We start from the raw sequence: 14,617 nt of genomic DNA, 5'->3' as shown, positions 1-14,617 counted from the left end.
GAGCATTGGTCTGATGCATTTATGCTTCTTCCAGTATCTAAGCGGGTTTTTAAGATAAAAATCCCTTTTAAGGTTCAAAACCCTTCCTGAAGCTTCTGACTCTCTCCATGCACTGTCTGGACAGATCCTGAGTGCAATATGATGCCCTGGATTTCTCCCCAGGAGCCTGAGCCTATTAGGAGTAGAAAACATTGGGATGCAGTTTGCTGAGCAGGGCTGAAGGGAAAAATAACAGAAGAGAAGGGAAAATGAATAGTCTTCCTGAATATCTAGTGGCAAGAGATTCAGGTCAGTGTTACAGCATGTAGGAGCAGTCCCCAGTAGAAAATTCAAAAGGTAGCGTAAGTCAGAGGGGCAATCTTTCTCAAACAAGCAAATCTATTCAGTAAGTTGCTGAACTTCTTTCCTGCCTTCCATCTCATGAGATCCATTTTGTACTGCATATGGAATAGAGCTCCAACCCACTTGTCAACCAGTCACTAAGGAGGAAGCACCAGATATCTTTCTGCTCTTTCTCCTCAAATATGTCTGCCTGAGTCATGGTGAATCTTTTCTGTGTGACTGTCTGAGGACAGTGAGCACAGCACTCTGCAGCATCAAGACAAAGGAAATGCTTGCTCCTAGATTTCTAAGTTGAGCTTTCAAATAGGCACAAAATAAGGACAGTTATGATGATGATTCCAGGATTTTTAAGTCAATTGTTGCTATTCATAAATGAATTAATAAATGATGTTTTGTAGGAATGGCACCATTATATCAACAGATTCTACTTAATTCATTGACATACAGTACAATGTATTCATTATACTGCATTTCCTTCTTCGTAGACTGCAAACTGGACATTAAAAAACTGCATTTGAAAGAAGCTGTAAAGGAGCATCCTATCTATGTATTTGAAGTGAATGAGTAAGTATATTATGTAAAGCTAGTAACTTTTTAGTTACATTTGGTAGCGTAATAGTTGAAAACACTGAGTGGGCATTGAAGTGGCGGTCACAAAGTGGTTCAGTCAATGGATATTTTAAAAAATAAGTCCACCTTTATCTGTCACAGATAAATACATAGGATTTTCTTTTGATTAAACATAGGATTTACTGACCACAAAAACATATGTGGTTTTGTTTTTCAGAACATTTTCTGTGGATGCATATAAGCCAGAAATACAGAAAGAAATCCCATTATCTTTTGTTATTCAAGGAGACAAAGAAAAGAATGACAAAGATAATGACTTACATAAAGATGGAAGTCAAGCAAGAAATCTGACAGAGTATACTATTAAAGTATACACCGGTGACAAAAGGGGAGCAGGTACTGATGCCAATGTGCATATTATTTTGTTTGGGAATGAGGGCAAATCTGAGGCATTTCAACTTTCTCGGTCACTGGAGCATCAAAACCCCTTTGAAAGAGGAAAGGTGAGTACATAAAGTTTATCAGATATCTCCATTTCTGAACTGGGAAAGCAAACTTTAAATCTATGCAAGATCTTTCTGGATCTTAAGGCATTTACTCTGTTTTCCTCATCCTGACTTACAGTCTCAACTGTCTGTGTTTTGCCTTTTCACCACCCTAGCCAAGAGACATTTTACTTTTATTGTATCTAGCTGACTGATGCTCTTCTGTCTTAGACCCAAATGCATTGTCATATGGCACCCACCCATCCTCCCAGTTAAGCATTTCCTTATTCTGAAATGCACAACATGCATTGCCTGTGCCTGTGCATATGTGTGCAATATCCCTTGCTGTTGCATGAACTTTGAATATCATGTTTGAGAATACATCAGTCTGTTACATCCCATCATTTTACTTTGCCATGGAAACTGATACTGTGAGCCTCATTGAATGTATAAGCCTATAACCAGATAAAATGGAACCATGCACATCAACCTGATTCTGATATCCATCATGCTTTTGGCTATCCAGAGACCCTGCATTCAGCTACAGACATTTGCATAAGAATGCTGGTTCTCTGCATGATGTCCCAGTAACTTAGAAGAATGTTCTTCTATTATAATAAACATATTACTCCAGCAAAGGAATTTTTCCATTTGCTCACCACCTGTGCAATGGAGTATAATGATGGTTACCCTTATGTAGCAAGAAATAAATATATTTTCCATATCTCTCTCCTGTGGATTTCTTGAAAGGTAATGACTAAATAATTAAAACTCCAGTTAAAATATCTTCCTTATGAGATCTACCTCATTATCTCCAGCAGTACTAAACATCTTTTTACTTGCAGTTGGGCTGAGTGTCTTCATCCATGATATCTTTGAATATCTTCAAAAAGATTTTTTACCCATGTAATGCTTTCCATATTGAGGAGATTGATAAATCTAGTTATCTATAGGCATAAGAAACAAGTAAGAAAGTGTCTTGAGTAGCACATTTTGGATAATACAACATAGGAAGTTCCAACAATCTTTGGAAAAGAAAAAGTAGATACACAGAAATCCTGTTAGCAATCCAGCTAAGTGAATGGGTAGCCAGTGATGTCAGATGTCTTACAAAAAAAGGATCTAATTTAAAAAAAAACTGTAATATGAAGCAAGATAATGTTTTAAATTAAAATATATTTGAGAGAGAAAAAGTACATTTAGAAAAGGTTTTTATCTTTTATAATCTTGAACATATGTTTGTATATCATAATAAGAATTCAAAGGGAGCAAAAATACATTTCTGGTATAGGAAAGTCAGAAGAGAGGTAGGAATTGTCCTACTATAAGTTGAAAAGTGAATCTTTCATGTTTAAACAGAGACCTATTTAGAAGGGAACTATACGACAGATTCCATGAGGGAAATAAACCACATCAGGTGTCAAGCCATTTACTTTTTACACTTGAATTAGTCTCAGAACTGACCTAAACAAATGTATAAGTTCCCAGGCATTTGTGTATTGTCTTTAATAATTTTATTTTGATATTGAAGGTTGATACATTCAAGGTTAAGACAAAAAAAGTAGGAAACCTACATTCAATTGAAATTGGTCACGATGGGAAAGGATTTGGTGAGTATACTGCATGCGTTCAATAGCCTTGTAAAAAATCTTCTGCTTAAAGGTCTGCCTGACATTTGGAAAAGTTTGGAAGTCATGCTACTCCTACAGCTAGCTAATACAAATCTGTATACAAATGAGGTCAGTTTGACTGACTACAGGCCAGTCAGCCTCACCTCCATTCCTGGTAAGGTGATGGAAGTGCTTATTCTGTGAGTTATTAATAAGCATGTGGAGGAGAAGCAGCTTATTGAGAATGGATTCACCAAGGGGAAATCATGCCTGACCAATCTAATAACCTTCTATGATGGCATGACCAGCTGGTTAGATGAGGGGACAGCAGTAGATCTTGTCTACCTTGACGTCAGCCAGGGTTTTGACACTGTCTTTCATAGCATCCTTGTAAAAAAACTTAAGAAATGTGGGTTGGGTCCCTGGACAGTGAGATGGATTGAGAACTGGCTGAATGGCAGACCTCAGAGGGTTGTGATAAGCAGCACAGGGTCTACTTGGAGGCCTGTAATCAGTGCTGAGCCCCAGGGGTCAGTACTGGGTCTGATCTTATTAAAAATATTTGTCAATGACCTGGACAAAGGGACAGAGTGTATCCGTAGCAAGTTTGATGATACAAACTGGAAGGAGAGTCCAACACACCAGAAGGCTGTGGCACAATTCAGCGAGAACTGAACAGGCTGGAGAGTTGGGTGGAGAGGAACCAAATGAAGTTCAACAAAGGAAAGTGTAGGGTCCTGCACCTAGGGAGGAATAACCCCAGATACCAGTACAGGTTGGAGGTTGACCTGCTGGGAAGCAGCTTTGCAGAGAAAGACCTAGGAGTCCCAGTGGATAGGCAGCTATCCACAAGACAGCAATGTGCCCTCATGGCCAAGAAGGACAATGGTATCCTGAGGTGTGTTAAGAGTGGGGCCAGCAGGTCAAGTCTGTGACTGCTTTTGCTTGCACCACTTCTGTATTTATCACATTTCCCTTGACATTCCTTTGATTTTTTTTTTTTTCCTAACAGAGAAGAGATCTGGTTAGCATAAACCTCAGGTTTTGTCCTTCAAATATTGCTCAACCAAATCTCCTATTAGATGTCTTGCATAACATAGGATTGAATTTTCAAAATTCAGGGTAATCTTTCTATGGTTTGAGTATTATCTAAGAAATGTTTGGGCAAGTTTGGTACTATGGTCAAAGCATGCTGTGGCTCTCACTGGCACACATACAGCTTTTCTTCTTGTGAATGCTAAACCATGAGGAGAGCACTAGTGTGCACCAGGTCTTCCCCTGATGTTGTTAGAATGTGGCTACAGTACAGATCCACACATGTGGATGGAAACGTTCTATGTACAATGTATTAGATGTAATCACTTAAACTTGTACTAAAAAAGAACCCAACACAAAAAAAACCCAAAACTAAAACAACCAAACATGGGAGACGAGGACACATATTTGAGCTTATATTTAGTAGTGCCAAAATAACCTAGAGAATATATAAATGGAATTTGCAGACTGTGTGCAGCTTGAATCAAAAAAGTCTTGAGATATTCTAGTCAGGTGAATTTTGCTTAACATATCTGAAAGAAATAGGTTTAAGTTTAATAAAACTTGATTTATGTAAGTGCATGAGCCACCTTAATGTAGCAAGACTTTAGTGTTATCTGTTAGTTGGCCTGAGCAAAATTCTGCAAATAGTAGTTCATATTTAGACAAAAGTTGAATAGCTTTTTCCCTAACTACCCAGTCATGTTGTGCACGTGATGGTATTAAAATCTCAAAAAGAAAAATCTCCAAACCTGTTCAAATAACAATAATAAGTAAAATCTCCTGCTGACTTCCATCTTGTTTGTGTTGGCTGCTTTACCTGCACACAATCAACTTAAAACTGATCTGGGGAGGGAACTCCACACAGGCGAACTTTTAGCACTCTGAGTTTTGCATAGACGTATGCAGGGGAAATACAGGTTGAATTTACATTTCCTAGGTCCCAAACTGTCAACAACATGATTATCTTTCATCTCTGTGTCCTGATCAACATTACATAGTTGTTAATACTGCCTTCCTAGCACAGATGGTGTGGGTTGATTCATCTTCCATCCTTGACTACTTTCCTCTTAAATTTTTCTCTGAAATTATCTCCAAGTGTCTTTTGTCACATCAGCTGTAATCCTCACAAGCAGGCTCAAATGTAACACATCTTTGAAATGTTTCATCTCTTTGCTAATCTTTTCTAGCTGCCTCTAGATTCCTCCATACCTGCAGACTTCAGTCAGTGAGGTCTGTTGGAGTTTTGTCAACATAGGATAAAGCATTAGCTTTTAAACTTTTCAAGAGAGCAAACATGCCTTTATAGTCATTTGTAAAGTGACGTGTACATTTGAGAGATTGTAAATTTTTATTGCTGATAATCTTGACTCTTGAGTTACAGAGATTTTGTGAAAGGTCAGATATGTTCTAAGTAGAATCTATGCTATATTAAACCACACACAAGGTTTCAGGAAACCACACACAAGGTTTCAGGAAAGGGGTTCCAAAAGTACTTGATAGTATCAGCAAATGACTCCTGTGGACTGGAGATCATAGAATCATAGAATCATAGAATCATAGAATCATAGAATGGTCTGGGTTGGAAGGGACCCCAAGGATCATAGAGATGAAAAGTGTAGGCACTTTTATGCCCTAGTTATACTAGCTAATTGCTTGGAAATGTCCATGAAAAGGGAGGAGCGTCACTGTGCCTTTACCTTTTACCTAAATTGCTACAATTTGCAAATATTTTTGTATTATATTTTTATCCTATTTACAAATGTATTTACTGGTTTTAGCCTACTTAGTACTTTGTGGAAATATTTGAAAACCCAAAATAATTTGTTAGAATTTTATCTCTAGGACATGCAAAGAATACCAAAAGGTTTTCAGCTACTAGCAGTATGATCCTAATTAGTTTCTAGATGTTGTCATTAAGTATTTGAATTGGCAAACATGACTAAAGATGCCAGCATAAACATTGTATTTCTATGATAAAATTTTATTTAAAAAGCCTTCATATTTTAATATTCTGTGAAATAAAATTCTATAGCACAATAATAAAGGCATTTTTTCACACAGCAAAACAAGAGACAATAGCAGATATTAAATACATTCTTAAAGCTTGAACAGGTAAGAGTGCTGGCCTAAATGAAAATGCTATGCTGAATCACTATTGCTGAAGAAATATGGATATGAGTAGCATTCAGGTTCACCAGTTAATTTATATAAATATATTAATTAGAAATAATCAACAGAATTTCTGTTTTCTCATTGTTTAAGGGCTTGGGTTAACATTAAATAAATGACATACATTGATAAAGTCTATTTTATTGTTTGTTGGACACTGAAAACCAGACCCCACCAGGCGATACTTCAGAGTACCAGAAATGCCAAAATGGGATTTCCAGAATGTATTTGATATTACCAAGCACTTTGTTTCATTTGTCTTACTGCCTGTACAGTTCAATGTGGAAAAATGAGTTAAGTTGTAATAAAAGTTGTCATTTATAGTTTTTGTCAAAAATATCAAAGACCTTCTCTGTAAAATTGAAAGAAATTGGTAACAATTTGAATTATCTACATTTCAGTTTTATTATTGATACTGAATACATTTGGAAGCACCGAACTACATAGTTTGGAAATGAAGTCAGAAACCTTTCTTATCCTTTCTTTGTGTTTTGGTGATATTAAATTTGCTCTTTTTTTCCTTCTACAGCAAGTGGCTGGTTTCTGGAAAAAGTAGAAATCATAGATGCATCTAGCAATTTGTCATATAGCTTCAACTGTGACAGGTCAGTAGATCAATTCATTATCACTGCGAAGGTGCTGTTTTCTTTTTAGCAAGAATTAGCAGTAGTATTTTTAGTCTCTTGGTTGTTTCTCTTCTGGTTTCCTAGAACAGTAGAATTTTTTAGACATGCTGTGTTCTCCTCAGTCCATCCCCAGTAACTTTTGAATCCTTTGGCCACTTACAAATTAATTTGTCAGAAGAATATTTAGAGGAAGACACTATATCTTTCCAAGCTGTTATAACTGAATAACTGTAAGAGGGAGAGACACAGTCGAATGCATTTGCCAAGAGAAGATATTAGTATGCTGTTTTCAAGAGGTAGAAGCTGTCTGGTGAACCCTCACACAAGTATTAGTGAATATGTAGTTCTGACAAGCAAAACAAAGGTATGCAGACAGTTATGGGAGGGAATCAGAAATACAGCATGGCAGGAATATGGTAGCATATGGCAGCATAGATATAAATCAAGAAAAAACAGTCAGGTTTTATTTGATTGTACAACAGCAACATTACAATCCTTCTGTTCAATGTCTGCTTAGTATGGGTGTAGGATATATTCAGTGAATGTGGTAAGATAAAAGAAACCTTTTTGCGATGTAATCTAAGAGGATAATGATCCAAATTTAGACATTTATTTGGATAAAGAAGTTCTGGGGTAAAAGGCTTTTATTGTGCAAAAAGAAGATGCTCTTCAGTCTGCACCAAGCTGAAGCAATACACCTTCAGAAGTTGGAAATTAAATTGAAAGGTATATTTGGAGTGACTGTTCACTAAAGTATGCAGTTTACAGATTAAAGCATTTCAGTGTAAACAACAGAAGCAAGCACATTCATGTTTTTCTAAGTGTAAAATAGGTTTTTAATGCAACCGGAGAACAGGCAAGTGTGAAAAATTACCAGTTCCCTGCATCTAGAAGAGGTTGCCTGATAGACTGAAATCAGAAATGGTAGCCAAGAATATTTATTTTTATCCTTCCCTTAAATGTTTCTGCAAACTTGACAATTCATGGAGGCAAATCCCAACCCTGAACCCAAAAAGGCAACATGTTTTTTTTTAATTATTGGATAGTCAGTTGGTCTCTACAGTCTGTCATGAGAATGTGTAGCTGTTACCACACTCAATAACACTAAACTTCCCTTCATTAACCTTCTTCCAAAAACATGCTCAAGTACTATCTAATCGTCTAGATACCTACATTTAGATTAGTTGGCATGAAGAAAAGTCCTTAGACCACAATATCACTCAGGTGCGCAACAGAACCCATGATGGGATTTTCAGTTGATGTCACTCCACCCCTTTTCCCTGTCAAGAGTTCTCATCTGATATGAGTCAAAGGATGATTCTTGAAAAAGCCTGCAACAAACATTTTTTTCCCAGAGATTTTGTTGTCAATTTTATTTAAAGTCTTATGGTACATGCACAAAGCTATGTAAGAAATCCATTTGGAGCAAGAACTTGAATCATGCTGTCGATGTGAGAGTGACTTAACAGAGATTGATTCTACAGGCTGCTGGCTAGGACATTGAACTGGGATCTCGGTGGGTTAGAGTTGTGTCTTTACCTTAATGTATATGTACTCAAAAGAATTTCAGTAGAAGACTTTAGGAGGTCCATGCCAGAGTACTCAGTGACCCAAAGGTTATGGAGCACTCTTCAGATATAGGGAACCGTAAGTTTATGTCCCTATTCCAGCTGAGACATTGAGCTTCTCATCTCATAGCCTGCTGTGTAAATGGGGAATGGGTTCATTCTCTCTCAAAGAAATGATTCCTCTGATACAAATGCCATCTCTAAAAGATATTCATCACTGAGAAACCCGAAAGGAGGTGGGCATCCTTTACTAACCAATTTAAATACCTGTTGTCTAGTTTGCACGTCACACCATTCCTTGACACTGGGACTTCCATGAGCAATTTTATCTGCCAAGTTTAGTTGTGTTTCATCCTGGAACTGTTTAGTATCAGCTATATCTCTCAGCTGTTTGGTGGTGCAACTTCAAATGTGAGCTTTTTTAACATTATATTGGCTGGGAATCCCTCCCATACTAGCTCTTTACTAGACTTCACATCAGGTAGTCATTTATAAGTCCTGCAAAAGTGTTAGAAGCTTTTAAACTCTCTTGGATATTAAAACCACTGCCTCCATGGTTCCAGTTAACATCAATCTACCTGATCTTTTGAATCAATCCTATTTCCCATACAAACAATAGTAAAACCTCCACAGTTTCATATGGAGCGGGGATCAGGCCCACCATAAAACTTGTTATTTTTGTGAGACGATAAGGAGATATGAGAAATAAACAGCCCCTGGAATGGAAATGCATGGACAATAACTTGCTATCACAGAACAGTTTTCCTTACTCTAAATTATCCTGATTTTATGCTACTCAATGAAACAACCTTTTTGTCACCTGTATGACCAACAAATAGCATGAATGTGTATTTCATAAATGTATTTATAGAGTTAATTACAGTTTTAAATTACACATATATGGACACTGAAAATAAAGTCACTATTTTCTTCAGGAGGGTTACTGCTTCTGCATAAACCAATGTAAAAACTCTCCTAGAAATCCAAAGGCACAGAAGTAGGCACTCATGATTTGCCTGTTAAGATTTATAGGTGCTTCATCTCTGACAGTTTTATGTTTTTTTCCTTAAGGTGGCTTGCTGAGGATGAAAGTGATGGCTGCACCGTGGTGCGACTCTATCCCTAGCTGCTTGATTTCTGATTCTTTGTGAGTGTGCTGCTCCTCCAAACGTACGATGATTTGATTTACTTGTATTTTATAATTCTGAAGGTATTGTAATTACTGTGAAGGAATGTCAAAACAATTCATTAAAAGCATCACAGTAAATTAAACATGTCTAATGTGAACACTGCATTCCAATCCTTTTAGAGATGCTCAAAAACTTTGCATGACTGAAATTTAGAAAACAGAAATTTAAATCTGTAACACAGCTCTGTGGACTTGATCTGAGCATTCATGATGGTAGACAAAAGTAGTAACATACTCAACCATTTGTTGCAGTAGTAATTTGTCAGCAAGTTAAATTTAGCTCTTCAGTCAAATCTGTCAATATTTATTAATTTAGCAAATCTGTTTCAATTTCAGCATTTATTAAAATTTAGATTTTCTCAAAATAATTTTCCAAACAAATTGCACTCCACTTCAGCCTTACCATATATTGCTTCCTTTTTCTGTAAAACTGAAACAGAGGGTAATAAAGAATTTGCTATTCAGGAGTTCACCCTGCGTCAGTAAGCCTCCCACTGACATTTGATTGTAAAATCTTGTAGCTGAGCCAGAACCTCAGCGGAGAACCTTTAGATTCAAAGGGTCTCTTAAAAGAGGCTGTTATCAGTAGCGTTGCAATGGCTTACTGGCAGACTTAGGCAGCTCCCTGCTCAGCTTGATGACTTTTGCAGTGCCCATTCTTAGCCACCTAACTGATTTTCCATTGCTCTACATGCAAACGCCTCTACTTTAAAAAAAGAAAAAACCAATTATTTTTGAAAAATGCACAATAAATTGAGATATATATTTAGCTATAAATGCACAAATTATTGTTTGGTTTGGTAGGCTTTGATATTGCCAGGATTGACTCAGGAAGGGTTTAAGTTAGAGATAAGTCTGAAATGAAATCATGACTTGCACACCACCTGAAGTTTCATGTGTGTGATAGGAATACAAATACTGTATATAAGCTCCATAGGGCACCCCTCTGTTTAATCAAGGGCTCCACATTTAGTACCTCCAAATTTTAAAATCTGTATGAAGATCTGAACTTTAGACTGGTTTCATCTTCAAGGCAATACAATCTTCTGTAGCAGCAATGTGTTTTCTATAGTTATGAGGATTAAATTAATTTCTAATCTGTGCTGACAAAACATTGTCTGTCTGTCTTTTTAATATGTTTAATGTTTATTTACTCACATTATTCTGAGAAATGAGGAATGTTGGCTGATATCTGTATGGGTAATGAAATTTCAGTTGTTGCTTTGACACAAAATAATAATAAACACATGTAATGGGTCTTGGCAGTAGTTTCATTTTTATCTACCTTATACGTCATCAAAGAGAGAGCTAATGTAAGGTGTGGATGTGATCAGAGTGAGCAATGGAAGAGAATCTTCTAAAAGTGCTCTTTTTGCTCACACTGCTACCACACACACCGGAATGGATTTGAAATTGTATCCCCAGAGTGCACAGCTCACTTAGTATCAGTATTCATTACATCGAATCACTTCATTGTGATCTATTATGTGATTTGTTTCATTATTATGTCTTTCATTAATAGTTTGTAATACTAGCTCTCTTTGATGCCATTTCTGATTTATCAAGTGTAAATAATGCCTTCCTAATCTGTTTTTCATTATACCAGTGAATACCCTCCTTCTGCAGCTGCCTTCTGTATTTGAAAATTATTTTCTCTACCTACATGGTGTACAAATCAGGTTGTGGATTTGCTTCCCTGTATCTAGAGCTGTGTATCATGGAATCATGGAATCACAGACAGGTTTGGGTTGGAAGGGACCTCAAAGCCCATCTAGTTCGAGCCCCCTGCCATGGGCAGGGACACCCTTCACTAGACCAGGTTGCCCAAAGCTCCATCCAACCTGGCCTTGAACACTGCCAGGGAGGGGGCAGCCGCACCTTCTCTGGTTGAGGTGTAGTCAAGTCAACACTTTCACTAACAGGACCACCAGAGGAGAGGGCTTCATTTCAAGTGCATCATGGATGCCTGCAGCCCGTATTACCAGGGGTTTACACTTTGATAAGAAAATCTGAAATACAGTAAGAAACTTTCTCACGTCTTGCTTGGATGACATACCAGTTAGCATATTTAGTTTGGCACTAGAGCCAAACCCCAAGCTTGCCTCTTCCACATGGCATACCGTGGTGTCTGCTGTGTTGGGCACAGGATCACTTAATCTCTGTTCCTTGCAAGTGGGACAATGTTTGGACAAAATTGCTGGCCAAAGACACAGACATGACAGAGGTGCCACCTTGTGTGCACTCTGCTGTTGCTGCACAGCAAGGTTGCTGCCTTGCTGCTTTGCTCCCAGCACCCCGCCCCGCCTATGGAGAACCTGGGCAGATATTGACACCACTGATGCCTTTACAGGGAACAGAGATTCAGCATGGAAAAGAGACTGCCTGGGTTAACGAGAAAGCCAGGCATTTGGCACTCATGGAAGCCTTGGAGGGAACAGAGATAACTCAATCAGTTGGAAAAGGCAAGACTGTAGTGAAGACTTCTGCCTCTCTCTGCTGCATCCTGTTCTTGAAGATGTGTGAGGGCAATGGCTAGAGGATTTAGCTATTATTATTATTATTATTATTATTATTATTATTATTATTATTATTATTATTATTATTATTATTCAGAGAAAACCTTGAGGTGGAGCTGGGTGCTAAAATATAGACCCTGAAAACCATAAGATAGACTCTCAGATATAACTGAGTCTGAAAGTGTCCATTATGGGTCCAGCACTAGTTAACTCTTTGCCTTATCTGCATCTTCTGGAGTGCTTTTATATATATATTATTGGATTGATCTAGGTGACATATTTCTGCCCATTTAAGCCCTTGAGTGTCTCAGTTTCTTTTGCTGATGATGTTAAGGATTTGAAAAAAATATGTCCATGTTCTGACTGGCTCATTGGACCATTTAATATTCTCCCAGCAGCTCTAAGTACTGCCTTGCTGAAACTCATCATACAAAAGAAAGGATTCCCTCCTCTTAAGTACATATGAGCACTTATATTGCATCTATCCATCCTGTAGCTTGTCAGTTGTGGAAACAGAATGAGAATAAGAAAAAAGAAAGTGCCAAGTGCTCCTTTGAGTTCCTTTAGAAGTCTTGGATGAATACCATCGAGTTCTGGTGGGTTGTTAGTATTTATAAATGTGTTTGCAAATATAGACATCCTCTGCTTGTACATCAATTTAAAACAGTCCCTTGAACTTCATGAAGATAAGCATAGTCTGGAAAAGTCCATAAACTCCACCAAACAGAGCAGTGCAAAGCAGTGGCATAAATTTCTGTGCTGTGGCTGAATCTTTGTTTTACAATTCTTTTACTTGGCTTGAATTAACTTTAAATAGGTGAAGCAAAAAGGGGAAAGAAAATGGTGTATTTAATTTTCTTCTTAAAACTTTTGAGAACTGATAATTACATCTTCAATAGTGTGTCACAGAGCATGCTAATGTCCCCCATTGTACAAAGCCTGGTTACAAGCTTGCTTCCTGTAATACCTTCCCATATGTGTGTCTTCCACTACCATTCATTTATACATTTACATTTGTCTTTGACTGTACTTTTAAATACATACTATGAAGCAACATGAAAGGTAACTGACATCCATTTTGAAATTATAAATGTAAGTTTAAGAAAACCTGAGCTTTCATTCAAAAATTACAGAAAATAATTTCTTCTTTTATACATAATATTGAGGTCAGTATGCTGTCATTAATGGGGGGCTGTTCTCAGTCCTTCTGGCTGCTCAAACATGGAATCAATCTATCTATCTATCTATCTATCTATCTATCTATCTATCTATCTATCTATCTTTGTATTTATCTTTGTATTTATCTATTGTGTACAGTTGAATGTGTTTTACCTATTTCTAATGTTCAGGCATTCTGAAAACAGAATACAAGAAACTACAGCCCAAATTCACCATGAAATTTAAGTATGTGCCTAAAATGTAATTGTATGTCCAAGCTGTAAATACCTAAACAGTTCCACTAAGTCTGATTTATAGCCTACTTTAAGTTAGGTGTCCACCAAAGAACCACGCTACACCGAATCCCTTCCTCATATGGTGATGAATACGTGTTGGCATTTTCACATGGACCTTCACTTGCTACAGAAAAGAGATTTATGCATGCAAAATAGATATACCAATATCAGTTATAAAGCAAAGTAACTTCTGAAACCAGGGAACATTCCAGAGTACGCTTTGTAATGGTAAAAGCATACTACCATATGGAGATACTTGATTCATGCTTCTTTTCTCAATTTAAAAAATAATTTTATAGTTTGAAAAATGTTTCTGCATGAATCTGCATGAAGACCTACAAATAAAATAATCTCAACCTGAAGCAATGAAGCTCTGTTTAGACTCAATATGTTTTTTAAAATATGTAATATTTTAACATTAATCTTCTAAATAGCTTAGCAATTTACTGATGTATTTCTGGTTTGTGCTTATGCTGGTTTGCTGAAATACTGGCTTCACAGAAAGCAAATGCCTTCTCCCTTTGCAATGAAGAAGCTCAGTTATCAGAGCATCCGATGGCACGTGCTTGTTGCAAAGTTCTTTGGGCAAAAAGGCAATTAAGTACATTAGTGCATAAACATTGAACATTATATATTACAAATTCCACTAACACTTGAATGTGTAACATAAACATAAATCTATGGAAAACATTTAAAACTTGTCAACATTTTGTAGAATAATTGTCACTTGCTGCTTCTAAAGAAACTGATTGCATGTGCATGTGTGCCTGAGGGCACTGTTTCAACATGGAGCACTACTTAAAGTCAGATGTATGGGGGACACAGTAGTGATGGTGCTACGTTAGAGTGAATGAGAAGACAGACCTTCATCAGATTCTCTGTCGGGTTACCCCAGCTTTACATCATGCACGACAAGACAGCGAGCAGCACGGTGTCGGAAAAGACATTGTGTCTCTGAGAGAGACACGCGTATCAGGAGGTAGGTAGAAAAGAAAGGGGAAGGAAGGTCACAATGAAGCAAATCTGTTAGCAGATTCACCAGATCGTCTG

General features: G+C 37.2%; 1 protein-coding gene across 1 annotated transcript in view; it reads left to right on the top strand.

Annotated features, from left to right (window-relative positions):
• Window positions 1-9,534, top strand: part of RP1 (RP1 axonemal microtubule associated) — a gene marked incomplete at both ends in the record, with an annotated part of 177,366 nt that extends 167,832 nt beyond the window's left edge. Inside the window, 5 exons of the mRNA XM_084260605.1 lie at window positions 828-906; window positions 1,130-1,415; window positions 2,929-3,007; window positions 6,744-6,819; window positions 9,480-9,534. Of these exons, the coding sequence (XP_084116731.1) occupies window positions 828-906; window positions 1,130-1,415; window positions 2,929-3,007; window positions 6,744-6,819; window positions 9,480-9,534 (575 nt within the window). The remainder of the gene's footprint in view (window positions 1-827; window positions 907-1,129; window positions 1,416-2,928; window positions 3,008-6,743; window positions 6,820-9,479) is intronic.
• Window positions 9,535-14,617: the final 5,083 nt, after the last annotated feature.

Source organism: Gallinula chloropus (genome assembly GCF_964237585.1).
Source record: "Gallinula chloropus genome assembly, chromosome: 2".
Classification (NCBI taxonomy): domain Eukaryota; kingdom Metazoa; phylum Chordata; class Aves; order Gruiformes; family Rallidae; genus Gallinula; species Gallinula chloropus.
Note: the sequence above shows the minus strand (reverse complement) of the source record. Positions and strands in the feature narration are given on the sequence as shown.